This window comes from Gorilla gorilla, chromosome 8 (genome assembly GCF_029281585.2).
Source record: "Gorilla gorilla gorilla isolate KB3781 chromosome 8, NHGRI_mGorGor1-v2.1_pri, whole genome shotgun sequence".
Taxonomy (NCBI): domain Eukaryota; kingdom Metazoa; phylum Chordata; class Mammalia; order Primates; family Hominidae; genus Gorilla; species Gorilla gorilla.
The window spans coordinates 136057421-136085116 of NC_073232.2; the positions used below are offsets into that span (position 1 = coordinate 136057421).

Below are 27696 nucleotides of genomic sequence, written 5' to 3' on the forward strand. Positions count from 1 at the left end.
TGCATCAGGACAAAAGCCTCTCCTGGCACTCAGGACCAGCCTCCTCCCAGCTGCCTGCAAATTGTCACAGAACACACCTGTCAGCTCTGACCCCATGCCTTCACTCTTGCTGTCCTCTCTGCTCAGAGCACCCTCCCTCCACCCCTGCCTGCCAGTGCCAGCCACGCACGTTGGATGACAGCTGACCCCCTCTGCAACCAAAACCTTCCAAACCATGGCCAAGCAGATGGCTCCCTTCTCTCTCCCATCCCCCATGACTGTAAGGACCTCAAATACACAGATTGATCAAGTGCACACTATGGATGATAAAATGACAGGGTCTCTTCCCTCATTGTCCCAAGTGAGGGAGACAGACAACGTACATATAAACCAGCAATTAAGCAAGTGTAAATTGCAACACACGCTATGAAGGTCCTCAGTATTTTCTTGGAATAATTCCCTTTCTCCGCCTTATAGTGTCAATGTCAGGACTTTCTCCTTCCTCTCCTCCTCCCTTCTCCACCCCAACCACCTGCAGCTCCCCACTGCCTGGAACTGTGCCTTGCAAGTCAGTGCTCTCTGCAAAAAAAGTCCCCTCATTATCTCCCTCGTACAATGCAATAAGGTTTTCTATTTTCACTTCTTGCTTCCTGCTTCTGTTTCTCATTTGTTTTTTGTTTGTTGTAAATGTCTCTTTCAATAGTAGGAAAAATGAACAAGTTTTTCCTGAGGGAGAAAGATTTCTACAGTAACCTAGCAGACTCCATATGGGGAAGTTGCTCAAAATATTGACTTCTTTCCCATTCCCAGGAGCCAGGAATCCAAATGGCAAATCATTTCTGGCTTGAACACTCTTCATGATTGATGGGCGCTCTCCTGGACAGTCTCTAGTTGATAACTGCTGAGCTGTGGGATCTCACAGGGGTCTCCCAGTGTCACCCAAGGGGGCAACACTGATTATCCAAAGGTCCCTCTTGGCTCCAGTAGTGATCAGTCGCCTAGGGTAATGAAGCATACTCCGCTTGCTTTCCTTGTAAGAAAAGAGCCCCAAGTCTCCATGCATGACAACTATTTACAGATAACAGCTACCTAGAGTCTCTGTGCAATTCACTCATTTTAAATGCATTGAGATTTATTGCTTTTGACATTGATTGCACTGAGTTGATATTTGTCTCATTTCTGAGCTCAAGAAGCTGTCCTGAGATGTCCAGTGAGCAAAGCGGAGTTAACACACCAGTGCTCCATAAAATGGAATGGCAAGCAGAGCCATATAAATACCCCAAAAATGTAGAGCAGCAGGGATGATTCACAGCCCTCACGTCCAAACACTTTATCTTGATTTCTGAAGAGCAAGACAGCAAGAAGATTTCTTAGCACATCCCACCTCTAAGTCTGTGCTGACAGGTGTCTGGAAGCTGTGTGTGAGTATCTCAAGTTAGATCACATCAAGACAAACCAGGCTTGTTCATTCCATGGGATTGGAGCTCCGCTTAATTACTCTGACCTCAGAAACATCTTCCACATTTGTAGTGGATGGCTGCTCCCCTCCCTTAGCACCTGCAAGCCCTCCCTTTGAGCCATGTTAATTTGCCCTTGGTGAATCCTCGTTCTGTAAATGTATCCAGAAGGACATTTCTGCGTGTTCTGTCTCTTCAGATTCTTAGCTCTCTAAGGATTTCTCATTTGCCAGCTCCTCCCCATGCTTTCTAGCACATGCTGGGGGTGGGCGCAGAACAGGATTTCATAGGCACCGCACTTAGCGTAGGTACTGCCTTTTTAGCTTGTCCTAATAAACACACTGTCCCTTCCCCCTTCTGCACTTGGTATGCAAATGCTGTCAAAAGCTCAGAACTATTGGGTTTCTATAATTAAATCTGGGGAAAAATCTCATCTGGGATTGTCTTTTCTTTCTAAAAATACTAAGAGCTATGAAGCTATTAACCAGTAGTTCTGAAACCTGGCTGGACAGCAGAATAACAAAAAGAGGATTTAAAAATCTGGATCCCCAGGCCCCTGTCTCCTAAGGATTCTACTTTAATTGGCCTGAGACGGGGCTCAATTATCAGTAGCTTCACAAATTTTCCCAGGTGATTCCAATATGCAACCAAGATTGAAACTCTGAGAAACTGAATAATAAGGGGTAGTGCTATAGTCTCTCAGTGCTGTTTTCCCATCTGTAGATAACAATAACAACAGTCCCTACCCTTCTAGAGTTATTAGGAGGACTGAATGTGATCATGTATGTAAGTTGATCCTATGTGAATATTTCCCACTATTATTATCTATGTTATCCTAGATCCTTTTTCTTCTTCAACTCTGCATATGACCAACATCCTTAAATCAGTGATAGCACTCAAAAACACAATAATTCTCAAGACCTAGAATATTAACTGAGAAGAACCTGGATTCAAATTGTGTTTCAACAATCTGCCAGCCAGGAAGCCTTCCTCTGGTCACCTGAACCCTGAATCTTGAAATGACAAGCATTTAGTGTGTCTTCAGCAAACCAAATGATCATTCAGATCCCTAATCATCAATTTCTGGAAAAAAAAATTTAAGTGCTTATGGACACATAATATGTTGCTTTTTCGACAAATTCCTGGCATGACGCTTTGTGATCTGGGTCTTACCTGGCGCATTTCCTTATAGTTGTGGTGCTTAAAATCCAGGTCATCAGTGGTGGTCATCTCGTTCCGGCGGTGATAATAGTTATTAGGATCTAGGGACAGAAACATGATTTTGCATTTACTCCCATCATTCTATCTCCCATGGCATCTCTGTTAGAGACACATGGGGACTGCAGGGACAGTGCAGCCCAATCTCTAGCTTCTAACGTTGGCTCAGAGATGAGAAAACCAACCTGCAGGAAGCAACTTAGGAGTCCAAATTACCCAGTGGTTAAGAGTGGGGAGCCAGAATGCCTGGGTTCAAATCTCCGCTCTTCTACTTACATGCTGTATGAGTATGTAAGTGGGCAAGTCACTTGCACAGTGTTTGACTTGGTTTTTTACCCATAAACAAGAAAAAGAATGGTACCTCCCTCAATGGTTTATTTTTAGCATAAATGGGACAAATCTATGCACCTGGCAAGCTGTCAACACTGCATAAATAAATGAGTGAATATCGTGACTACACACACATACTTGGAGACTTCTGGAAGGAGGTGGACCCTATAAGCCTTTTACCCAGCATTCATTCCCCTTCCTTCCTTCCTTCCTAAAAAAGTCCTATGTTTGGGAATCCCCTTTTTCCACTTCTAGGAAGATCTCAAGTCCCCAGCTCCAGGGCTCCAACATGACTGGACAATCAGAACACAGCATCTACTGGCCACTGTAATTGATCCAGATTGAAGGGAAAGACTTGACTGACACAGAGGAGGATTGAGTAACAATCTCTCCCCAGGAGTAAGAACACAGAAGCATGTTGCCCACTTGCTACTGTGGGCATCTGACCTCAAGAAGAACTAGCCTCAGGATGACTTCCGTGATGTGGATGACCCAGAGTAGAAGTCAGACAACTCCAGTAACACTAAGAACAACTGAATCAACCAACCCCAGAGCCCAATCTTGGACAAGATAAAGAACCCCCTTTGCAGCTAAGCCAGTGGGAGCTGGGGTTTCTGCTGTGGGAGCTGAAGCACCCTGGCGGGTATAATCAGAATGTGTTAACAGAGCTGACCTTTGGGGACTGGGATTCGGGGGGTCAGGGAGGCAATGTCTGCTCTTCACTTGATTCCCTTCCATATAAATTGACTCCCTCTCTGCATTCCTATAAGCCTGTATGGTTTATATAGTTACAAAACCCAAGAACACAGAGCAGAGAGGAGAGGACAGGGAGGAGCAAGAACAAGAAGGAGGGCAACTGGGAAGAGACCACTCCATCTGCCTCGAGGTCCCCCAGCCAGCCTGGTGGCATCTCTGTCAGGAAGACGCCCCTGGAAATGTGGTGCATTTCCTGCTCAGTGTTCAGCGCTCCCTCCAATGCAGAGAACCCACAGCCCTAGGAACCATGTGAGCAATGTGAGAACCATGCAGCTGTCTGTTTAACCCAGTGGCTCCTAGGACCACTCTAGAGGCAGTGGGGGCAGTAGGGGGCTGAACACTCTGTGTTATGTGGTGCAGCGAGGCCAGATCTGTGCCACCAACTGTGGTCCACAGACCAGTAGCATTGCCTGTTCGCTATACCCAGCCCCAATCTGCTGAATTAGAAACCACATTGCATCAGGATCCCAGCTGGCTCTGTAGACATTCACAGTTTGAGAACACTCACACATGTCACATACATCTGCCATCAACTGAGCCAGCCCTGTGCCTGCATCCCCATAGCCACAAGTCACAAGTGCCATACCCAAACTGATCGAGGTTCACTTAAAGACTGGCTTCACCCTTGAGAACAGAGGCCACTTGCAACAAGTTAAAAATCACATATAGACCCAAACACTGAAAACACAGCTTTTAATATTCACAAACGGCTTTCCAGTCATGCAATTACAAACAAATAACTGTTATGCAAAGGGAAATAACGTAGGAGTGCAACTGGCATTTTGTCCACACAAGAAAGCAAAGCCATTCAGGCTTAGCCAGATGCCTCAGTGATTTCTCAAGCCCTTTCCTTTTAGGAGTGGAGGCTGACCACACCTCAGGCAAGCTGCCTTCCCTTTGATTTCCAAACCTGCCAGTTTCAAAGCAAAGGCAAAACATGTATTTTGCATTCATTTACACCTAACTTACTCGCAGGCTATTTTCTAAGAGCTATTCAACACGCCCTAAACCTTGGGGGCGTCTTTTCAAAGGACTTTAAAGCCCCTTTTGTTTTAGAACACAAATTATGCCTTCAAGGTTCTCAAAAAGGATTGAAGAAAAACTGAGAGCCCTAAGTACAAAAGAGCTCTATGTTTGGCAACATTCTTCCTTCCTCAAGGCTAATCGGGCTTCTGAAAGGTATGGGTACCTTTTCCAGAACTGTCTCAGAACTTCACAACTTTCAGTCACCCATATTTTGAACAAATACTCCCTTACTTGTCCATTTATTCTGATTGGACAAAGTTTTATTGAGACCCTCCCTATTAGGAGCCCAGCACTTAGGTAAGAAATGAGTGAGGACCGAGCCCAGAGTCCACAGACAGAGCCAGTTAGTCATCTAAGCCTGCTATCCCCTGCTTCCTTCTGTGGACAAGAGAAGCCCTTCCTCCTGTCAGAGTTGTTTGAACCAGAGTGACTCCATCTTGAATAGGAGCTGTGGAAAATGAGGCTGAGACCTGCTGGGCTGCATTCCCAGTAAGTTAGGCATTCTAAGTCACAGGATGAGATAGGAGTCTGGCACAAGGTACAGGTCATAAAGACCTTGCTTATATAAAACCGGTTGCAGTAAAGAAGTCGGGAAAACCCATCAAAACCAAGATGGTGACAAGAGTGACCTCTGGTAGTCCTCAGTGCTCATTATACACTAATTATAATGCATTAGCATGCTAAAGACACTCCCACCAGCGCCATGACAGTTTACAGATGCTATGGCAAGATCAGGAAGTTACCCTATATGGTCTAAAAATGGAGGGACCCTCAGTTCCGGGAATTGCCCACCTCTTTCCCAGAAAACTCATGAATAACCCACTCCTTGTTTAGCATGTAATCAAGAAGTAACAATAAATAGAAGCAGCTGAGTGGCCCATGCCGCTGTTCTGCCTGTGAAGTAGCCATTCTTTCTTCCTTTACTTTCTTAATAAACTTGCTTTCAATTTACTCTATGGATTCATCTTGAATTCTTTCTTGCGCGAGATCCAGGAACCCTCTCCGGGGGTCTGGATTGGGACCCCTTTCCGGTAACACTCATGTGGGGAATCTATTCCAGGTGCTTCAGATATGCAAGTGTAAGCATGTGACTCAGGAACACACTTCCTTCCTTCAGCTAGGCACTGGCTCAGAGATGATCTCCCAGGATCCAAGCCAGGCCGATCAGATGACTTTTCTCACAGAGCTTGCAGGAGCACAGTCTCTTCTGCTGGAGCCCTTGGAGGGTAGGATGTGAGTGGGAGGTGTTTGTGGCCAACCTGCCAGTCTGCAAGTTAGTGACAGAGGGAGCCCTGACCTCCACATGAAGGCCCTGAAATGTCAGATCTATTCTTGCCTAAAGCCAAAGTCAGACCTGCCCCTGGAATTTTCGCTTATGTGAGCCCTAATTTCTTTACATTTTTCTTAACCTAATTTGAGTAGGACTTCTGACCTTTGAAACAGGAATTCAGGCTGATCCAGTCTATGGGGGCTTTATCCTTACAGAGGGAGCTTTGATCCCTTCCTGTGGTTACTTCTATACCTCCTGTATATGGAAAACTAGCTGATTCCTCTGCAACACCTTAGTTATGTGGATCGACAAACTCCAGAAGTAGCGCCTGAAATGCTCTTTCCAACCTTACTTCCCTTATTAAACTACTCAAGCATTCTGCTCTGTCCAAATTGGTCTACTAATCCTGCCCTGTTATGGGCTGAATTGTGCTCTCCCACCAAAGAAAAGCTATGTTGGAGTCCTCACCCCCAGTGCTTGAGAGTGTGACCTTGCTTGGAGATGGGGTTCTTACGAAGGCTTTTGAGTTCAAGTGAAGTCATTAAGTGAGTCCTCATCTGATAGGGAGATTTGAATACGGACACACACAGGGGGAACACCAGGTGAGTGAAGGCAGAGGCTGGGGTGATGCACTTACAAGCCAAGGGATGTCAAAGGCTGACATCATACCACCGGCAGCTCTGAGACAGACCTGGAACAAATTCTCCCTGACAGCCCCAGAAGAAACCAGCCCTGTTGACACCTTGCTCTCGGCTTCTGGCCTCCAGAACTGTGGCAGGATAAGTTACTCTAAGCCACCAGTTTGGGGCACCTGGTTATACCAGCCCTAGGAAGCTAGTACCTGCCCTAAACATCTCTGCCTCCTCACCCCTGAGTCCTCCTGTGGTTTTCTTTTGACTCCTCAGAGACCAGAAGAGATGTCCGCTGCCCCATAGGGCCTTCTGGTCACCCTCATCTCAGTCATTTCTTACTCCTCAGACATGGTCATAAAAATAAATCCTTCAATCACCTGGACTACCCTTCATCTCCTTTCAATAATCTATTCCCGGGTATCCCTGATGTAAATTCTTGGGAGCCCTCTGGAGACTTAAGAGCTCACTCCCTCACGAAGCAGCCTCTGGTGCTATTTTCAGCCCTGATTGCTAGGAAGGTCCTCCTTTATCAAGCTGAAGTCTACCTGCTGATCTTAATTCTTTCCTCTTCAGCTATGATGACTAAGCCTTCTCCCTTTCATGTACGATCGAGGCAGGAGAATAGGGTCTGGAAGAAGGAAACATAAGGCCGATTCATACTGACTTCCTAGAACTAAATCAAATGGAAACACTTCAGCTATGACAGGAAATATCCTTTCCATTTACAGAGGGCATATACCAAGTAAAGGACTTTGTAATTTTACTTCATCCTCTTCATTTACATAGGGCGTACACGAAGTGACCAGTGGAAACCTCTAGAAAATTCTGTAATGAGGTTCTTGAGCCCCTATGCTCAGGCCCGCCCCCACCCTGCGGTGCATACTTTCATTTTCATTTTCAATATATCTCTGCTTTTGTTGCTTCATTCTTTCCTTGCTTTGTTTGTGCATTTTGTCCAATTCTTTATTCAAGATGCCAAGAACCTGGACACCCTCCATCAGTCACATGACGATCCTACAGATTTGGAAGAAATGTAGCCTATTTTCCCCTGAGTTGTCTCTGTTCCTGCCTAAATATCCCTATTCCCTGCACCGCCCTTATGATGATTTCCATGGCTCTCACTGCCCCGATTTCCTCCTCTGAACACACTCTATCTGTTGCTTCCCCAACCTGTAGCACTTGGGACTCTGACATGTGGCCTAACAACAAAGCAACCAACTTGTCCCAGATTTTCCCAGGACTGTCCTGGTTTTAAACAGAAAGCGTCGTGTCGTTGGAACCCCTCAGTCCCTGGCAGCCTGGGATGGTTGGTCACCCTCTCCAACTAGCTCAAGCAACTTTGGCTTGGTATCTCCTTTCCTGTGACAACTTAATCACGTGGCTTAAATCACTTTAGCTTCTTTTTTTTTTTTTTTTTTTTTTTTTTGAGACGCAGTCTTGCTCATCGCCCAGGCTGGAGTACAGAGGCGCGATCTCGGCTCACTGCAAGCTCTGCCTCCCGGGTTCACGCCATTCTCCTGTCTCAGCCTCCCGAGTAGCTGGGACTACAGGCGCCCGCCACCACACCTGGCTACATTTTTTGTATTTTTAGTAGAGACAGGGTTTCACAGTGTTAGCCAGGATGGTCTCGATCTCCTGACCTTGTGATCTGCCCGCCTCAGCCTCCCAAAGTGCTGGGATTACAGGTGTAAGCCACCGCGCCCAGCCCACTTTAGCTTCCTAAGGATCACAGCTCTGACTACGCAGATGCATGCCTGCAGATGTCTTCTAGTTAAAAATTTAATTATTAATTGATCAGCTTGTTGTTTTGCTGTCGTAATGACCACAGTATATGAGAAAGCAATCTCATGATCCCATCTTGGGCTAGATATGACCTACATTTGGCCAATGCCCATTGATTTATGCAGATGTAGCTTTAATCTTGAAGCAAAAAGCTTTACTGACTTCATCCTATTGTTCACTGAACACTGCTACATGCCCAGCACTGTGTGAGATGCTGGGGAAATAAGCATGAAAGATACAAGGCCCCCAACCATGAGGGGCTCACTCAAGGCTCGTGGAAGGAGCACACGCATCTGTAGACAGAGACAGATGTGTGGCAAAGGCTGTGTTCCTCTTCATCCTCTGTTTTGGGAAGCATATGTGAGAGAGAGAATGAGAGACAGAGGCCCTGCTTCCAGCTGCCTTCCCTGAAACACGAGGCCTAAGCTCTGTGGCATCAGGCAGTTCAAGCAGACACTGACCCCATACCTGACGGCAAACAACTGGACATTCCCAGGACCCTATGCACATCCACAGGTTGTTGAGAAATGAGAAATAAAAATAAAATTCTAAGCCCCCAACTAAGGGAACAGAACACCTCTTGGCCAAGAGAATCCCAGAGAAATTTGGAAGCTGAGTCCACCACCACAACGGATGGAGACGGGACACACCTCATTATACCCCATTCCTTACTGCCAGTCATTCGGCTTTCTACCCTATGGGCTAAACAGAAACCAGCCCTTTCAAAAGACAAGATCCTTCTAGGCACAGCTTATCTTCCCAAGCACCAAAAAAAGACAAGATCCTTCACCCCTCCCTGAGACGTTGCCTCCTCTATTCCCTTTTTCTTCAAATGTTCACCTATCTTATGTCAAATGTAGATTTACTGGGCACTAAAGTCTCCCAAGGATGTCATCATTTGCCTCAGTGCCAACCTGCCCCCCTTCTTGTAAGGAAAATGTATAAATACTAAACCTCCTGAGAACCTCTTTGAAAAAAATAGCCACAGATGCTTCTGTGACTTGTGTTTCTCCTGGGCACACCCTCCAGCTGGCCCAAAAAACCATGGTGATCTGACACTCAGGCCACAATCCCTCAGAGGAGGAGAGTGGAAGAGGAGGTTGGCTAAGGCTGGAGTGTCAGTGGTAGGAGGCCTGGGCTCCAAGGTGGCTACAGCCAGCTCCCCATGCAGCTGGGCTGTGAGCTATGCTGGGGACCAGATGACAGTGCAGGCAGAGATGGAAAAGGGACACAATTGGAAGAGAAGATCTAGGAAAGGTGGAAGGAAGCCCCAGGTGGGCTTGGCAGCATCAGCACCCATCTCAGCCTCACTCCTGCTGGTACCAGCACCCACACCAGCCACAGCTCAGGACTCCTGAGCTCCAAACCAAGCGCCTGCTCACTACATGAGACTTTTTTTTTTTTTTTTTTTTTTTTTTGAGATGGAGTTTTGCTCTTGTCACCCAGCCTGGAGTATAGCTCACTGCAACCTCCTGAGTAACTGGGATTACAGGCACCCGCCACCATGCCCGGCTAATTTTTGTATTTTTAGTAGAGACGGGGTTTCGCCATGTTGGCTAGGCTGGTCTCAAACTCCTGACCTCAGGTGATTTGTACATGGGACTATTCTTAAAAGAACAGTAAGAATCCCAGATCAAGTCCCATTACTGGGACTTCAAAGGGACCAAGATTTTGGGCTGCTCTGCTTGCTGTTTGCTGCCTTCTGGTTGGGACCTTGATTGAAATGAGTAGGTGCTTGGCTGGGGAAAAGAGGTTCCTTTTTTGGGAAGGTGGCTCACCTGCAACCCAGAAGCCCGGGCTCAGGATGCCTGTGAATGCTCTATCCAGACCGGCAGACCCACAGGGACAGCAGATTCCAAGTTACCCGGGGATGGCGGAGGGGACTGGGGAGTGATTACTCTGGATTTGTAGCCCCCATTTTTCTAAGAGATGGTTTAATTATTTTTTCTCTCTCTCCTTTTCTTATTCCCCCAGTTCCCCACTTCCTACTTAGCCCTTTAGAAATGCAAATACAGGCTGAGAGCGGTGGCTCATGCCTGTAATCCTAGCACTCTGGGAGGCTGAGGCGGGTGGATCACCTGAGGTAAGGAGTTCAAGACCAGCCTGGCCAACATGGTGAAATCCCGGTCTCTACTAAAAATACAAAAATTAGCTGGGAGTGGTGGCACATACCTGTAATCCTAGCTACTCAGGAGGCTGAGGCAGGAGAATCACTTGAACCCCAGAGGCAGAAGTTGCAGTGAGCCGAGATCATGCCACTGCACTCCAGCCTGGGTGACAGAGCAAGACCCCATCTCAAAAAAAAAAAAAAGAAAAGAAAAGAAAAAGGAATGCAAATACAGCCTTTTACCTCCCCCTTCACCAGCCTCTCCCTACAGGGCAAGTTCTTTTAACTATCTGCTCCAAAACAGGTCTGGAGAGTTACAAGTGGATTTACAAACCAAAGCAAGCCCGATATGAAACCTCCCCCCTCCAGGAGGTTGCCTGCCCACGAAGGTGCCAGCAGTCACCAGCCCAATCAACCAGTAGGGAAGGCATCAGAGCTAGCATGAACCCTTCACCCTTGCTTGTTCCCTCCCTTGCCTTTTAAAAGTGCCCACTTTCTGCTCCAAAAGTGAAGCAGCACATTTAAAGACAAGACGCCTCTTCCCCTAAGCTGGCTTCAGAATAAACCACTTTCTTTATACCAGACCTCACTCTTGTTAATTGGACTCTGCATGCGGTGAGAGCAGGGAACCTGCTCTTCACTGTCAGGTTCAGGGAGGTTTTAGGGGGTGATGACAAAGTTTTGAAACTAGAGAGAGCTGGGGCTTGCACAACATTATGAATGCACTAACTATCACCAAAGCGTACACTTTAAAAGCCTTAGTGTATATTACATGAATTTCACCTTGATTAAAAAAAAAAAAAAAGAAAGGATCCCTGGCCCCAAAGTGCTCTCCGAGGACTGAGGACACCAGAGGTGCTAGGTCACAAGAGATTTTTCTTTACCTGGCACAATGCCAGCCTCCCACCCAAGGAACAGCTGCCACTGTGGCCTTGTGACCTCCCCAAACCCCAACATGCTCAGCAGACCCCTGAACAAAGATGTTGTGAGCTGAGCACGAAACCCCTCCCACAAAGAGCTGGCTGTCTGAGGCAGTCACCTTTGTCCAGACTCCATTGAGTGCTCTGATGACAAGGTAATTCCTATAGAGCAAGGCCATGAGAGACCCAGGAGCCGCAGACCCCCAGGCACAGCCTCACCTGATCCTGGGTCATCACTGTCAGCAAGAACATCAAACCTGCCACCCCACAGGGCCCCTCACAGGGGGCAGCACAACCTCTGTGCTTATTCACTCACTTCCACCCCATTTCCTATGTCCCCATCTCACGACTTCTCCACTGTGGGAGCGGAAGTCCAGGAAACCCTCTGGTTCCTTGGCAGATACTGCTGTGCCAACAGCCCAGGGCCAATTTGCAGCTTGACTGGCAGGGAAGCTGTCAGGAAAGACAGTTTTCAAGAGTGTGGCTGTTTTAACAGTTTCCCAAGATCATCAACATTGGGCAGCTGGACCACGAAGAGAAATCTCACATTTATTTAAACTTGATAATGTTACAAACAAATGCTTGTTCCTTGGTGCTTAAAAGAAGAACCAGCACTCAAAGAATTTTCCCAGCAAGGCAATTTTCCTTCTATAGAAGGGTGCAATGTGCAGATGGAGCAACGGTGAGAGCACACCTGAACAAGGGAGGGGAAGCGGTTCTTATTCCTGATGCAGGTAGCCCCTACTGCTGCGTCATTCCCCTATTGGCTAGGGTTGGACCACACAGTCTAAGTTGATTCCAATTGGCTATTTTAAAGAGAGCAGGGGTGGCCGGGTGCATGGCTCACACCTGTAATCCCAGCACTTTGGGAGGCTGAGGCGGGCGGATCACGAGGTCAGGAGATCGAGACCATCCTGGCTAACACGGTGAAACCCCGTCTCTACTAAAAATACAAAAAATTAGCCAGGTGTTGTGGTGAGCACCTGTAGCCCCAGCTACTCAGGAGGCTGAGACAGAAGAATGGTGTGAACCCAGGAGGCGGAGCTTGCAGTGAGCCAAGATCGCACCACTGCACTCCAACCTGGGTGGACAGAGCAAGACTCCGTCTTAAAAAAAAAAAAAAAAAAAAAAAGTAGAGAGCAGGGGTGCGAGCTGGAGTGGAGGGAAAGGTGGTTACAGAACAGGTGACTCAGGATAATTCAGGTCAGAGCAGGTGACCAGGGGTGACTCAGGATGGAGCAGGTGACTAGGAGTGACTGAAGACAGAGCAGGTGACCAGGGGAACAGATGTGAACTACGGATTAGAACTCATGGAAAAGGTTGTTTACTGAAACTAGGGGCGAGGGAGCAAAGAGAACAAGGAAGTTAAACTTTAAAATGGAGAACAAGGAATAAGAGAGCTGAACATACTGACATACTGATTCTTTGAAGAGAAATTTGGAGTTCACTATATTTAACAGTAAGGGGAAGCTGCCTTCTGCTGCTAGGAGGACACGCTGCAGCCAACCAGGGCCAATCCCACCTCAGCTGAGAAGGATTCACCAGGAATAAAGGCGTTTCACAGGTACAGGCAGGTCTTCCCCATCGTGCCAGGAGAGACGGGGGGCAGCAAGTGTGTCTACCTTATCTCAGATTCCCAAGAGTCTGCCTCAGAACAGGCACCCCATACGTATTTGATATATGAATGAGTGAATGAGTAAATAAATGAATGGATGGGTGGACATTCTAATCAAGTTATTTGGGAAAGGCCAGTTATGAAGAAGATGCACCTTCTAGGGCACATGAGGTCTCTAACTGGGGCCCACCTGAAGCTGCGATGCTATTATTACCCTATTACCATGACAGAACAGAGAATGGAAGGTAGGGTGGGAGACAGTAAGTTAAAGCCACATCATCAGGGGTGAGGACAGTCACAAGAGTGTGCCATCTTTGAGTATGAGTATTGGTTTCCTGGGGCTGCCATAACAAAGCACACCACACTCCAGGTGGCTTAAAACAGCAGAAATGGCGCGGTGGCTTACACCTGTAATCCCAGCACTTTGGGAGGCTGAGGCGGGCAGATCATCTGAGGTCAGGAGTTCGAGACCAGCCTGACCAACATGGAGAAACCCCATCTCTACTACAAAAACTACAAAATTAGCTGGGTGTGGTGGCACATGCCTGTAATCCCAGCTACTCAGGAAGGCTGAGGCAGGAGAATCGCTTGAATCCGGGAGGCAGGGGCTGCAGTGAGCCAAGATCGCTCCACTGCACTCCAGCCTGGGAACAGCAGAAATGGACTCTCTCATGGTTCTGAAGGATAGAGCTTCAAGGCATCAGCAGGGCAGCGGTCTCTCTAAAAGCTCTAGGGGAGGATCTTTCCCTGCTTCTTCCGATGTCCATTGGCTGCCTGCAACCCTTGGCTTGTAGCCACATCACTCCGATCTCCACCTCCGACGTCACATGGCATTCTCCCTGTGGGCCTCTGTGTCTCTGTTTTCTCTTCTTAAGGACACCAGTCATTGGATTAAGGGTCCACCCTCATCCAGTATGACCTCCTCTTGATTGATAACATTTGTAAAGACCTGTTTCTAAATAAGATCACATCCAAGGTTGTAGGGGGACCTCCTCTTGATTGATTATATCTACAAGGACCCTGTTTCTAAATAAGATCACATTGGAGGTTCTGAGGGGGACAAGAATTCTGGGGACACTATTCAGCCTGGTGCAGTCAGTCGTGGCGAGCCCTGAACAAATGCCCACTGCGAGAGGCCATCCTTCCGAACTGAGCTGCTTCTGTACAGTGAGCGGTGGGCTTCTTGCTGCGCAGCTGAACCCAGGCCCAGAGTTTGAGACAGGCCAGGAGAGAAATCTGTGGTTCCCCGTGTGACCTGCCACCTCAACCTCAAATCCCAGAGTACTTTGCACAGGGAGAGGCTTTGGCATTCTTGTTGTTGGAAAAGTAGCGATTTAGCACCATTAGCGAGTCACAGAGAGGACAGAAAACAAAACCAGGACAGGGTTAATGGGGAGGAAGTATCTTCTCACATCCACTCACCACCTATGGGATCTGGTGACCTTAGAAATGAGGCAGCCACAGAACAAAATAGCCAAACCTCAGGCAGGGCAAGGAGGAAGAGGGGGAAATTGGGAAAAATAAAGTGTATTGAGCACTAACCATGCACTGGTGCTCATTTAGTCTTCACAGAGTCCCCGATCAGGAATGGAGGGGCTGCTGGAAACTTACAATCAAAACAAGAGCAGCCTCTTCTGCTTCCTAGGGGAGTAGCAGAGTTCTTCTCACGGAACTCATGGTTTTGAAAGGCAAGGTGCCAGCTAGCCAGGATGGAAGAAGGTCTCCATCAGAAAAAACCCAGACATTCCACCCACCACCCTAACCCAGAAGCCCCAGAGACAGGAAGCCAGGGGACAGCAGAGACAGAGACCGGAAATGAGAAGCAGAGACAGATAGGAAAGATCTCCCCAGGGAGAGCACAGTTCTAACACCAGTGTGGCAGGGCAGCGGGCTAGACTGAGGAGGAAGGCAGTGAGCAACAGGTTGGTTCCCCCTGCTGGGATGACAAGAAAACTCAGGAAGAGAAACGCTGATTGCCCAGGCTGCCCCTTTGTTATCCCCAGACCTTCTGCAATACTTACGCATACAAACAGGCATCAGAAGGTCTGTTATCCCCACACCTTCTGCAATACTCATGCATACAAATCGGCATCAGTGGAGACTGCTGTTCTAGCACCCAGAGCCACCGGCAGGAAAGACCTAAGGCAACCCAGAGCAGAGCTGGGACCCACAGGTGGTAGAAGACAGGTGGGCAGCCACCCCAGAGCCCCCAGAAACCCTAGGGAAGGAGGAGATTTGGGATTTCCCTTAGGACTGTGAGGAACATTTGTGTTATTTTATTTGAATGTTTTATGAAAGCATGACCACAGAAGTTGAAGGACTCAGCCACACCCCTACAGCGAAGGTATTCCCTCTACTCCATAGGAAAGTAAACCATAGAACATTTACACGGGCTACCTGAGACCACAGTTGCTGAGGAGCAAAAGTGGAATTTGAGGCTGGGCGCAGTGGCTCACGCCTGTAATCCCAGCACTTTGGGAGGCCGAGGCGGGTGGATGACGAGGTCAGGAGATCAAGACCATCCTGGCTGACACGGTAAAACCCCATCTGTACTGAAAATACAAAAAATTAGCCGGGCGTGGTGGCGGGGGCCTGTAGTCCCAGCTACTCAGAGGCTAAGGCAGGAGAATAGCGTGAACCCGGGAGGCGGAGGTTGCAGTGAGCCCAGACCATGCCACTGCACTCCAGCCTGGGCGACAGAGCAAGACTCCGTCTCAAAAAAAATTAAAAATAAAAAAATAAAAAAGTGGAATTTGCACCCAGGTCTGAGCTGAGCCAAAGCTCATGTCCCTTCTGTCCACCAGGCTTCTCCTGAAAGGGGTGTGAACTCATCTGCTTTTTAAGTCCCTAGCAACCAGAAGGGCTCAGCTGGTACTCAGCAACTCCAATAAGCTTGTCTATGCCCATCAAAAAGACGCTCGCTGATGACATCACCCTCAGCAAAAGGAGGCCTAGAATGAGGAAGCCAATGGCTGCTTGATGCCCTCTACCTAATTCCTATCTTTTTAAGAGCCCAGGCCTGGGGATCAAATGAACGATCAACCCATTGCCACAAGAGGGTATTCAGACTACAGGCCCGACTTTGCAAGCAAAAATGGAAGGGAGCAAAGCAAATCAATTTATGTACAAAGTCTTGCACACCCATGGTGATCCACCAGAGCAAGAGACCATCCTTTCTCCAATTTGTTCATCTTGATGATGGGTGGGGTGGCTGGCTGAAACATCACAGTTTAGCAAGACAGGTGGTGGCCTTACAATTAAAATAGCTTTTCAATAATTATGAACTAGTGAACATGGGCTGGGAGGATGTACATATCAGGAGGAAGGATACAGCGTGTCACCTGCTCTTGGCCGACTTGGAGGACTGACTCCCAGGCACTGCCTTTCGGCAGCTCCTCTGTGCTTGAGGGAGTGGCTCCTGTCCACAGATCTCTGTGCCCATCACTAGGTTCTGTGAGTCACACCCAAGAACCCTGGACACCTCAGTGCTGTACAAAGGGAGGACAGTCGCTCAGACCTGGCCAGGAAGACGAGGTGGAAAGAGTGACAACTTCCCCCAAAGACATCAAAGCCCCACACATTCATAATATAAGCTACTGGGCAGTTCTAGGGGCTCAAGCACTGCCACCCCAGTATCTTGAAGGTCATTTGCTAGGATGCTGGGTGCCAACGCTGTAGCCTAGTGGGGTAATCATGTGCAAAGCTCACCTGGTCCTTTTAAGAACCAGGCAGCATGTAATGCAGTGCTGTTTGCAACAGCAAAATCTCTGAAAACCACCAAGGCCATGATCATCTGGCCGGTCAGCTGGCACAGTTCTTAACTCGCTTTTTTTTATTGTTAAAACTTTATCTTCAGAAATCTCCCCAGGTTCTGATAAGCATAGATATTCAGTGCAAAATGGACTAGTCCATTTGACCTTAGAAAAGAGGACTTTCTTTTATTGTTTTTTATTAATAGCAATCAAATTATTTTTATTTATTTATTTAAGACCATGTGTGTGCATGTGTGTGTGTATTTGAGACAGGGTCTCACTCTGTCACCCAGACTGGAGTGCAGTGGTGCGATCTCGGCTCACTGCGACCTCACCTCCTGGGCTCAGGTGATTCTTGTGCCTCACCCTCCCAAGTAGCTGGGATTACAGGCACCCGCCACCATGCCTGGATAATTTTTGTATTTTTAGTAGAGACGGGGTTTCATCATGTTGGCCAGGCTGGTCTCGAACTCCTGACCTCAAGTGATCCACCTGCTTCAGCCTTGCAAAGTGCTGGGATTACAGGTGGGAGCCACCGTGCCCTGCCAAATTATTTTTAATTGTGGAAAACTACACATAACACAAAGGTTACCACTTGACCATTTTTCCAGTGTATAGTGCAGTAGTGATGAGTACATACACCTTGCTGTGAAACCACCAGCCATCTCCAGAATGTTTTCATCTTGCAAAACTGACAGTCTGTTCCCATTCAACAACAACTCTCCATTTTCTTTTACTTTGGAGCTTTAAAAATTCTATTAATAGACCATGGTATATGGTAATTCACTTTTCAGCTCAAAAATTTCTGGAAACGTTATGCATAGAGTCTTAAAAAGCACCAGCACCCTCATCCGCCCCCACCGGAGAGTTCACAGGAAGATAGTGAGGGAAGAAAGGGACAGAACAAAGAGACGCAGAAGCAAAGGTAAATGAATGTTTCATGAGAAAGAGGCCTGGAAAGTGCAGACTCGGAGAGGCTACGTTTAAACCACGAGGTCACCTTGGGTCATCCCTGGCTCTGACCTCAATAACTTTTACAAAGGAATCTCCCTAGCACCGGGGTGATAAGCAAGACTCGTTTTGGGCCCCTGAGCTGCCCCATCCTTGGACATGATGACCCCATCAGGCAGCATGCGTGAACAGCCGCTCCCCTCTGAGCAAACTGCTAAGTAACTTCTAGAAAAAAAAAATGGTCCTCAATATTCAGGGGGTGGAAAATAGAACCATTCTGAGTCCATACATGAATTCAGATTTCACAGTGTAACCCTGACTTTGTGAGGGTTTAAAGGACCTCCAGGGCCCATCTTCAAACACACACATACCAAGAATAACTTCACAGGGAAGTATTTATTTCATGAGACTCTCATAGGCTGCCTTTTTGCCCTTTGCCAACAACAGATGAGTTCCTACCCGCAGAGAAAAGCTGCGGCCCTACTTTTTCAAGCAAGCAGACCAAGGCTGTGCCGAGCAGAACAGGAGAGCAAGACTCCTGGGCTGGCATCAAGAGGGCCAGAGCCCATAAATGCCTCCTGAAGATACCTGTGCCCACAGTCGCCCTGTGCTGGAGAGCCCAGTGGGTCCAGGATGCCGGGACCAGTCCTGAGGCAGTTCCTGCACCAGCCCGCCACAGAAGGAGGCCCACATCCACGATCAGGCCTTCCACATTCTCTCTGCATCGGCCTTGAAACTGGGCACATTCTTTGTACCAGCAATCCTATTTATCATAATCTAATGTCAGGAAATAATTGTGGACACACACAAAAGAAGGACAGAGCAATAAGAATGTTCTCTGCGGGGTTGTTTACAGAATCCAGTGATTAGAAACAACTGAACTTCCAACCATCTGAGGCAGATTGAAAACATGCCATTTTTTCCACGGGCTAGGGGAGAAGCATCCCAAAGACAGATGGTCTCTGATGGTTTTGATGACATAAAAAAACTTGCACAATCGAATAAGTACACATAAATATAAAACACACAAAAAATATGACCAGTGAGGGTAAGCAGTTAGGTAGATAGATCTGTCTTTCTCATCAACATGAGGTTTGTATTCTAAAAATCTGAGGTTGGCTAGCAAGATCATGAATACTATGGGATTGAGAGAAAAACAATTAAATGACCTTCAGTATGCTTCAAAAATACAGGAAATGTAAGTTCATGAAGAGGGGGTTACTACAGAAATAGCATCAGAGCTGGTACCCTGCCCCAGGCAGTGCTGGGAGGGACTAGGAGTCCCATAGGTAGCCAGCCCTGCACCTCACACTAGGCAGGAGTGGCAAGGCCTCACTGGAGAGTTTGGGGGATGAGCGACGACTGTGCCCCATGTCCCCACGGCCTGACTGCGTGGGTGGACTGCGGGTGAACAGGAATGTGAAGTTTCCTATAGGCCCCATGAAGTGATGAGGCCCTATAGGGGTGATCTCAGGCCAGCCACCTTCTTTGGAGATGTGTGGTCAGGATGAAGAGGCTGCAGCCTGCAGGCTCCATCCAGGCACAAGCTTGGAATGCCTGAATGGCTGAGACAGAGCAGCCTGTCCAGAGAAGACATTACCAAAGATGCAGGTGGCACATGTGAATTCAAACCCCCTTTCTTCAAGCCACCCCGAGGTCACCCCCAAATATCTCATGTGAAAATAAGGCAAGTGGAATACTACCTGAGTAAGCATTTACCCAAAGACACAAGCTTCCAAGAGCAGCTACTTCGTCAGAAAAAGACTGTCAATGGTTTAGAATGAACTTCTACTCCCTCCTACCCCACCGCCACTACCCAGTGTAATGGTATCTGCCAATGACAAATAAATGTGTTCTCCCAAATTTCAACATAATTTTCTTTTTTCTCACTTCTGAGTGGTAGGCATCATCTTAAAATCACTATAGGCAAAACTACACTTGGCAAGGGACTTCAGTAGCCCAACTGCTGACTGTGCTTCCCAGTGGGCTTATGGGAAATGTTTACTCATTTTCTTTTTGGTTCACTTATGTTTTCTAAATACTCTACCATAGACATGTATTTTTTTACATAAGAAAACAATTGCTTGGTTTATTATTACTTTTTATCTTTTTATTTTTTTGAGACAGGGTCTCACTCCATTGCCCAGGCTGGAGTGTAGTGGTGCTATTTCGGCTCACTGCAGCCTTGACCTCTGGGCTCAAGTGATCCTCCTGCCTCAGCCTCCCAAGTAGCTGGGACTACAGGCTCACTCCACCATGCCTGGGTAATTTTTACATTTTATTTATTATTTATTTATTTTTATTTTTGTGGAGACAATGTCTCCCTTTGTGGCCCAGGCTGGTCTTGGACTTCCAGACTCAAGTGATTCTGCCTCCTCAGCCTCCCAAAATGCTGGGATTACAGGCATGAGCTACTGTGCCTGGTCTGCTTAGTTTATTTTTATTTGTCTTGGCTGGGCATCTGTTTTCCACCAGTGCTCCCACCCTGCAGGAAGCACAGGAGGGTGAACTCACCTGGCAGTGGGCAGCCCAGGATCTCCATTCTCATGCAGATGCTCCCGTTATCAAACCAGGACTGAGGGTTTATGCGGATGTAGCGGGCCACCATGGGGACGGGTAGCTCATTGAGAACAGGGATCTCCTTCTCACTGTTTCCCTCAAATATCTATTTATGCTCATGGGAGAAAAGGAAAATCTTTTAGTGCTTAATTACCAAGGGATAAAAAGTCAGAATTAACTCATTCAACAAGACTTTATTGAGGAAAACCTAATATGTGCTGTGCATTGAAAAGAAAAAAAAAAAGAAATGAATCAGGCCTGGATCCTGCCCTCAGGAAGCCTCCATCTAGTTGGTATGCAGGGAGTGGGGCTGGTAATTATATACTGTAGAAAAAATCTATCGGTGTCACGGCAAAGGGACAACTAGAGAGCTTTGGGATTTCAGAAGATGGAGAGGACCAGGCAAAGTTCTGGGGAAGAGGGGCTGTTTGAACTGGCATTGAAGGAAAGCTATTTAGATCCGTAGGGATGAGAGGGTATCCAGAGAAAATGAACAATGAGTGCAGAAGCCTAAATATTGGATTCATAGGCAGAAGAGCAGCTGCTTCACTTGTACAAGGACACAGGACTGTGTGTAGGGGGTAAGAATGAGAAAGAAGGTTGAAAAAGGAGGCCACAGTCAAGACTAGTCAGACTATGTAAGACATTGGATACCATGCTAGGAATATGCACTTGAAAGTCTGAGGAAGAGAGTGACAGGATCAGGACTAAGCTGGAGCTAATCATGGAACTAAAAGGCCAAGGTCACGAAATGAAGTTAGGAAACTATTAAGAACAGCTGCAAGGGGCCCTAGCATGCCCCATGCATGCAACTTCCAGGGCTAACTTGCAAATTACATAAGAGGCTGCATTCCTGCAGTTGCCTGATGGGAGTAAATAAAGGCTGAATTTTACATTAGCTCTAAATGTGTGTCACTTGCTGCTGGGCTTCAGGGCAGGGAAAGGGTCTCTGTCCATCAGACTGTTGTGGTAGGTTTGAGTTGACACAGAATCCACAAATCTCCAAAGAGTTGATCATACATTGCCTCTCTTTGCAAAACCCCACCCAGCCAGGAAGAAAGGCATGGTTAAATGGAGGATGAGACTCACCATGTCTCCAGATCCATTCTTAACAGTGACCCACGTGTGGCTGTCATTGCTCACCATGACCTTATAGGATGTCACCCAGTCACTCCTATGAGAAAATAAAACATCATTAGGACTACACACTTTAAAATGTTTGTTCTTCCATGAAGAGGTTTAGAAGTGAGGAGAGCAGGTGCCAGAGGCAGATGGCACTGGGTCAAACCCTGGCTCCAGGACATTTACAGCTCTGTGACCTCAGCCAGGTAACTAACTGACCCATCTATGCCACTATATATTCATCCATAACATGGGAATCATAAAAGCATCAACCTTAAAGAATTAATGTAAGCCTCAGTTTAATGCCCTTTAATCACTTAGAACAAGGCCTAGCCCCTAGTAATCACTAACCATTGATCACAGATGTAAAGATATACAAATGTGTATGTATCTTTTTGCATTGAACACCTACATCACACCCAAGAAGCTCAGTGGAAAAATAATCTGGGTAAAGGTTGCAAACTGGTCTAAACGTTTTGGTTAGGAAGCTGATTTGGGAATGTAACAAATGAGATTTTACCAATCACAGAAATAAAATGTTGAGTCTCTAAGAGATACTGAGTTTCTCCTTGGCTGTCACAGCCACACAGACAATCCCCACCCCAGGAAGAATCCAGTGATGGCTGGACCCAAATAAATACCCCCATCACACCCTACTGCACAGAAATTTCTGGGGGTAAATTAGCCATAATTTGACTTTCCATAGTGGAGGTTAAGAGGTTAACCTGATAGCCTTGGCAAGAAAAGCGACCTACACCTTTTTTTCTCTCTGCCTCAGTTTTTTATAATATTAGTTGTTGAACAATATAGGAAAGTCTTCCTGAGTACACCCCCTCTTTTAATTTTTTAAATATTGGAACTAAGAAGCAATTTACTAGTTTTTTGGTTTTTTTGTTTGTTTGTTTGTTTGTTTGTTTGTTTGTTTTAGAAAATTCTGCCCATGGAAGTATTTGGAATCCTTTTCCTACTTGCCTGCTTGCCCTCAGGATTCAGATCTATCCAAATAAAGTTTTGAGTTTCCTATCTGAATTTATACTGCCCAGTAGAGTTTATTTCAAAAGAACAGCTGGTTCTGTGCATTCTGGTTCATCTGACTGACTTGTCATGAAAATGATTCTTAGGTGCTTTTATACATGCTTGGAAACAAACCCTCATCTCACACCTTCTCTTCTTCTCCTCTCTCCTCCCCACCAGCTCTGTCTGAATACCCGTTAGAAGCCAGAATCGATCACATGCCACATTCCTCCTCTGAGAGTCACCAGTTTGAGCCCAGGGCTGGGGAGGGAGATGCATTAGCATTGCCTTAACAAGAAAAGCACCTCGGCAACAGCTCCTTCCTTTGCCCTGGAAAATTATCCACACCCAAAATAGCAACCTGTTTCCCACATACAAATAATTTCCGAATGACTTGTAGCTGCCGTTCCTTTGCTGCCTGTTTTTCAGCTGATAAGGCCCGAGGGTGATACAGCAAGACAGACAACAGTGGCGGGAGCTGTATCCTGCCGAGATAGAGGTGATGAATGTAGGAAACCCTTTGGTCAAGAGAAGCACAAGACAATAAGAGGGGAGTAGAGAGAAAAATAAAAAGAAGTTCTCCAAAGAAAAGGAGAGGGCAGGGAAAAAAAGGAAATGAAAGCCAAGTCATAATTTCTCAAACTCAAAAAAAAATAAGAATACCAATCCCCTACTTATGTTTGAATCGTAATTGTTTCTATGGCTCAGAACTACCTTCTGAACTGCAAAGCTACATCATATCCTCCTGCCTAGTTGACCCCTCCACTTAAAGTCTCTGTGACATCTCAAATTTAACTTGCTTTAAACGAACTGATTCACGCCTTCCACTCTACACTCTGACGTGACAGTCCACCAGAGGCCCTGCCCCAGGAAAGGTACTGCCATTCACCCAGGGAGACCAAAATCCCAGTGTTAGCCTGGGTGTCCCACCTTCCCTTCCTCCCTGATACGGTTTGGCCGTGTCCTTGCCCAAATTTCATTTTGAATTGTAGCTCCCATAATCCCCACATGTTGTTGGGGGGACCCAGTGGGAGGTAATTAAATCATGGGGGCAGGTTCTTCCCATCTCATTCTCATGATAGTGAATAAGTCTCACAAGACCTGATGGTTTTGTAAAGGGCAGTTTCCCTGCACACGCTCTCTTGCCTGCCGCCAGGTGAGACGTGACTGCTCCTCTTTCGCTTTCCACCGTGATTGTGAGGCCTCCCCAGCCATGTGGAACTGTGAGTCCATTAAATCTCTTTTTCTTTATAAGTTACCTAGTCTCGGGTATTTCTCCATAGCAGTATGAAAAACAGAATAACACATTCCCCTATATTGAATCCATCACCAAGTTCTGTCAATTTTAACTCCCGCATTTTCAAGAATGTATCCAACTCTCTCCACCTCCCCTGCCACCACCCCAGTTCACTCTCTCAGGCCCCCTGGCATCTAAATTGCTCCCCCATCTATCTTGCAGGCAAGAGCTTACTTTTCTAATGAAATATTATCATGTCATCCCTGCTTAAAATAGCTCTTATTTTAAGTATTCTTATATTAAATATTGGGCTATCTTAGTATTAACAAAATCCGCATCACGTTCTACGAGACCCTTGCTTGCCTTGCGTTCTCTGTGTTCTTTCTTTCAATTCCTAATACTGTTTATACTCTCTCTTGCCCCAGGGCCTTTGCACATACTGCTGCATCTGTTTGAACTCCTCCTCTTCTCTCCTCCTCTGTCTGCCTTTAAATTATTCAGACCCCATACCAAGTAAAAAAGCTAGTCTTAACCCTTCAATCTAGCCAATTTCTTCCTCATATGCTTTCTTTCATAGTTTAATTCAGTTTGTAATTTCATACTCCTTTCTGGAATTACTTGATACTGTCGTTCTCTCCCACTGATGTATAAGCATCTCACAGATGGAGGAAGGAGGGCACATGGCACTTGGAGGACAGAAAGGATGCTGGTGCCCTAGGAGAGCGGAGGAAGGGACAGGGGAGCAGAGGCCAGGGCATGGAAGGCTTTTAGGCCATTTGATAGGAGTGGAACTTCCTCTGCCAGGCAGTAGGGAGCTACCCCTCTTGAAGTTTGCCAAGGGTGGTCAAAGTACCTGAAGACCAATCAGAAAGTATCCTCTACTTCCAAAAGTTCCACCATAATAGAATGCTTGCCAATCAGAGGCTGTCTTTGTTTTTTCCCTGTTTAGAAAACTAACTCCCCTTTCTACCGCCTTTGAACCACTGCTGAAATAAGCGTGATCACAGATGGGTCCTCTTGTCATAGGTTTATGAAGACTTTGTTCATTTTGTTTCAGACCTAGTTTCGTCTTTGATAATTCTTATCATTGCTTATAATTATGCTTTATTCATTCTCACTGCGTTCTACTACTCTACTCTGAGAACAGACACCACAATTTATTTATCCATTTTATTGCTAATGGGGATTTGAGTAGTTTCCAGTTTGGATTATTAGGAAGAGTGCTTCTGTGAACATTCCTGTATGTATATTTTAGTGAATTTATACAAAATTCTGTTTGGTGTATAATTAGGAGTGGAATTGCTAGGTCATAGGGTCAGAGGGTAGACATGTTCATATACCTACGTTCAGCCGCATTATTTTCCAAATTAATTATACCTATTTGTACTCAGACCAGCAATAAACAAGAGTCTGGTTATTCCGTGCTCTTATTGACACTTGTTATTATCTTCCTTTTTTATTTTAGCCATTGTTGATGGATGTATCCTTTTATCTCATTGTTGATTTATTTCAGGTTACTTGGTGACTAATGAAGTTGAATATTTTGTATGTTCATCGGGTATTTGAACACCGTCTTTTGAGAAGTGCCTACTCAAGTTTTCCCCCTTTTTCAATTAAGTTGTCTGTCTTTCTCACATTGATTTATAGAACTCTTTATACATTCTAGATATGAGTTGAATATATACATATATTGCAAACGTCTCCTCCAATTTGTCTTCCTTTTCATCCTCTTTGTAGTATCTTTTTTTTTTTTTTTTTTTGAGACAGCGTTTTGCTCTGTCACCCAGACTGCAGCCTCCCAGGCTCAAGCAATTCACCCACCTCAGAGCCTCCCAAGTGGCTGGGACTACAGGCATGCACCACCATACCCAGCTAATCTTTGTATTTTGTTTGTTTGTTTTTGTAGAGATGGGGTTTTGCCATGTTGCCCAGGCTTGTCTCAAACTCCTGGGCTCAAGTGATCTACCCACCTTGGCCTCTCAGAGTGCTGGGATTACAGGTGTGTGCCACCATGCCCAGCCTGTGGTATCTTTTGATGAAAAAAAATTCTTAATATAATCCAATCTTAGCCATTTTTTTCTTTATGGCTTTCAGTATTTTTGTTCTTTTCAATAAATTTTTGCCTACTCCAAGATGATAAAGATATTAACTGATGTTTCTTCTAAAAAACTTTATTGCTTTACCTTTCACATTTAAGATCTGCAATCCATTTGGAGTTGATTACCATATAGTGTGACGGGTCAAGATACATGGTTTTCTTCTGTTTTGTTTTTGTTTTTTTGAGACAGAGTCTCTCTCTGTCACTCAGGCTGGGGTGCAGTGATGCAATCTCGGCTCACTGCAACCTCTGCCTCCTGGGTTCAAGCGATTCTCCTGCCTCAGCTTCCTAAGTATCTGGGACTACAGGCACGTGCCACCACGCCCAGCTAATTTTTTGTATTTTTAGTAGAGAGGGGGTTTCATCATGTTTGCCAAGATGGTCTCGATGTCCTGACCTCATGATCTGCCTGCCTCAGCCTCCCAAAGTGCTGGGATTTACAGGCATGAACCACCGCACCCAGCCCAAGATACATGGTTTTCTATATGGGCTTCCAGCTGACCTAGAACCATTTATATGGTTATTTTCCTATTGCACCAGAGTGGAAATTTGCTATAAATCATGTGACTGTATATGTGTAGGTATGTTTCTGGATGCTCTATTCTGTTCTGTTGGTCTACTTCTTATCCTATCCTAAATCTGTCTTAATGTCTATTGTTTTATAATACATCTTTATATCTGATAGTATATGTTTTCTCACTTTGTTTTTGCTTTTCAAAGTTGCCTTCACTATTCTTAGATCTTTGCAGTCCTATATAAATTTTAAATTCAGCTTGTCAATTTCTAAAACAAAGCCTCTGGATTTTAATTGGGTTAATATTGAATATATACACCAATTTTGGGGGAACTGACCTCTTTACAGTATTAAATCTTCCAATCTATAAACATGGTATATGATCCTCTTTATTTAGGTCTTCTTTTATTTATCTTTTGCTAGCTTTATTCCTGAGTAGCTGATTTTTTAAATGATTTTACATGGTAACACTTTAAATTTTACTTCCTCCTTATTAGTTGCTGGTATGTAGACACATAGATGCTTTTTATATGTTGACTTTGTACCCAGCTACCTTGCTAATTTTTTAATTAGGTCCAATAGTTTGTGGGCTCCTTTGGATGTTTTTATGGATATGATGATATCCCAATGACAGTTCTGATTCTTTATTTCCAGTCATTAGGTCCTCTATTTCTTCTTCTTGTCTTATTATACTGGCTAAGATGTTCAGTCCAATGCTGAAAGAAGTGAATAACTGACATCCCAGCCTCATTCGTGAGATCCAAGGGAAGGTTTCTATATTTCACCACTGAGTAAGATGCTTCCTATAGGACTTTTTCTACTTTTTTTCTTTTTTTGTTTGTTTTTATTTTAATCAAGTATGAGTTCATTCTTTTTCACATAACAACAGAGTCTGGATGTTTGATGCTGCTGGCACTTATTCAGCTAGTCGACTGTGTAAGAACTCAGTTTTCATACTCATTATCTCCAAGTTCTACGTGGATGTGGCAAGAGGACTTATTACACATTCATTTTACATACTTGTCATCTCAGAGTTCTAAGAGGACATCCATCTGCTTTCATTCTTCATATTGTTTCAGAGTTCTAAGAAAACATCAAGATGTTTTCATTTTCATATGTATTGTCTTTAGGTTGTAACAGAGTTGTTTCAGCTCTGTATCATGTCAACATTCAAAAATATTAAATCAATTATAAATATTATAAATTATAAATTTTTAAAATGACTTATGTCCTTCCTGGTGCATTCTTTAAGTTTGATTTACGATTCTTTTTATATAGCTTCTTGAGGTCACTGATTGTCAGTTTTTCTTCTTTTCTAATATAGCATTTCAGGTTGTAATGTTCCCTCTGAGCACTC

General features: G+C 45.6%; 1 protein-coding gene across 2 annotated transcripts in view; it reads right to left on the reverse strand.

Moving 5' to 3' along the window:
• CPXM2 (carboxypeptidase X, M14 family member 2) overlaps nt 1–27696 on the reverse strand; it is a 146098-nt gene that overhangs the window by 32113 nt on the left and 86289 nt on the right. For both annotated transcript variants that reach the window (XM_019035607.4, XM_063710560.1), the window contains exons 5-7: nt 21444–21528; nt 20310–20460; nt 2610–2698 (exon numbers count right to left, since the gene is read on the reverse strand). In XM_019035607.4, coding sequence (XP_018891152.2) covers nt 2610–2698; nt 20310–20460; nt 21444–21528 — 325 coding nt within the window. The remainder of the gene's footprint in view (nt 1–2609; nt 2699–20309; nt 20461–21443; nt 21529–27696) is intronic.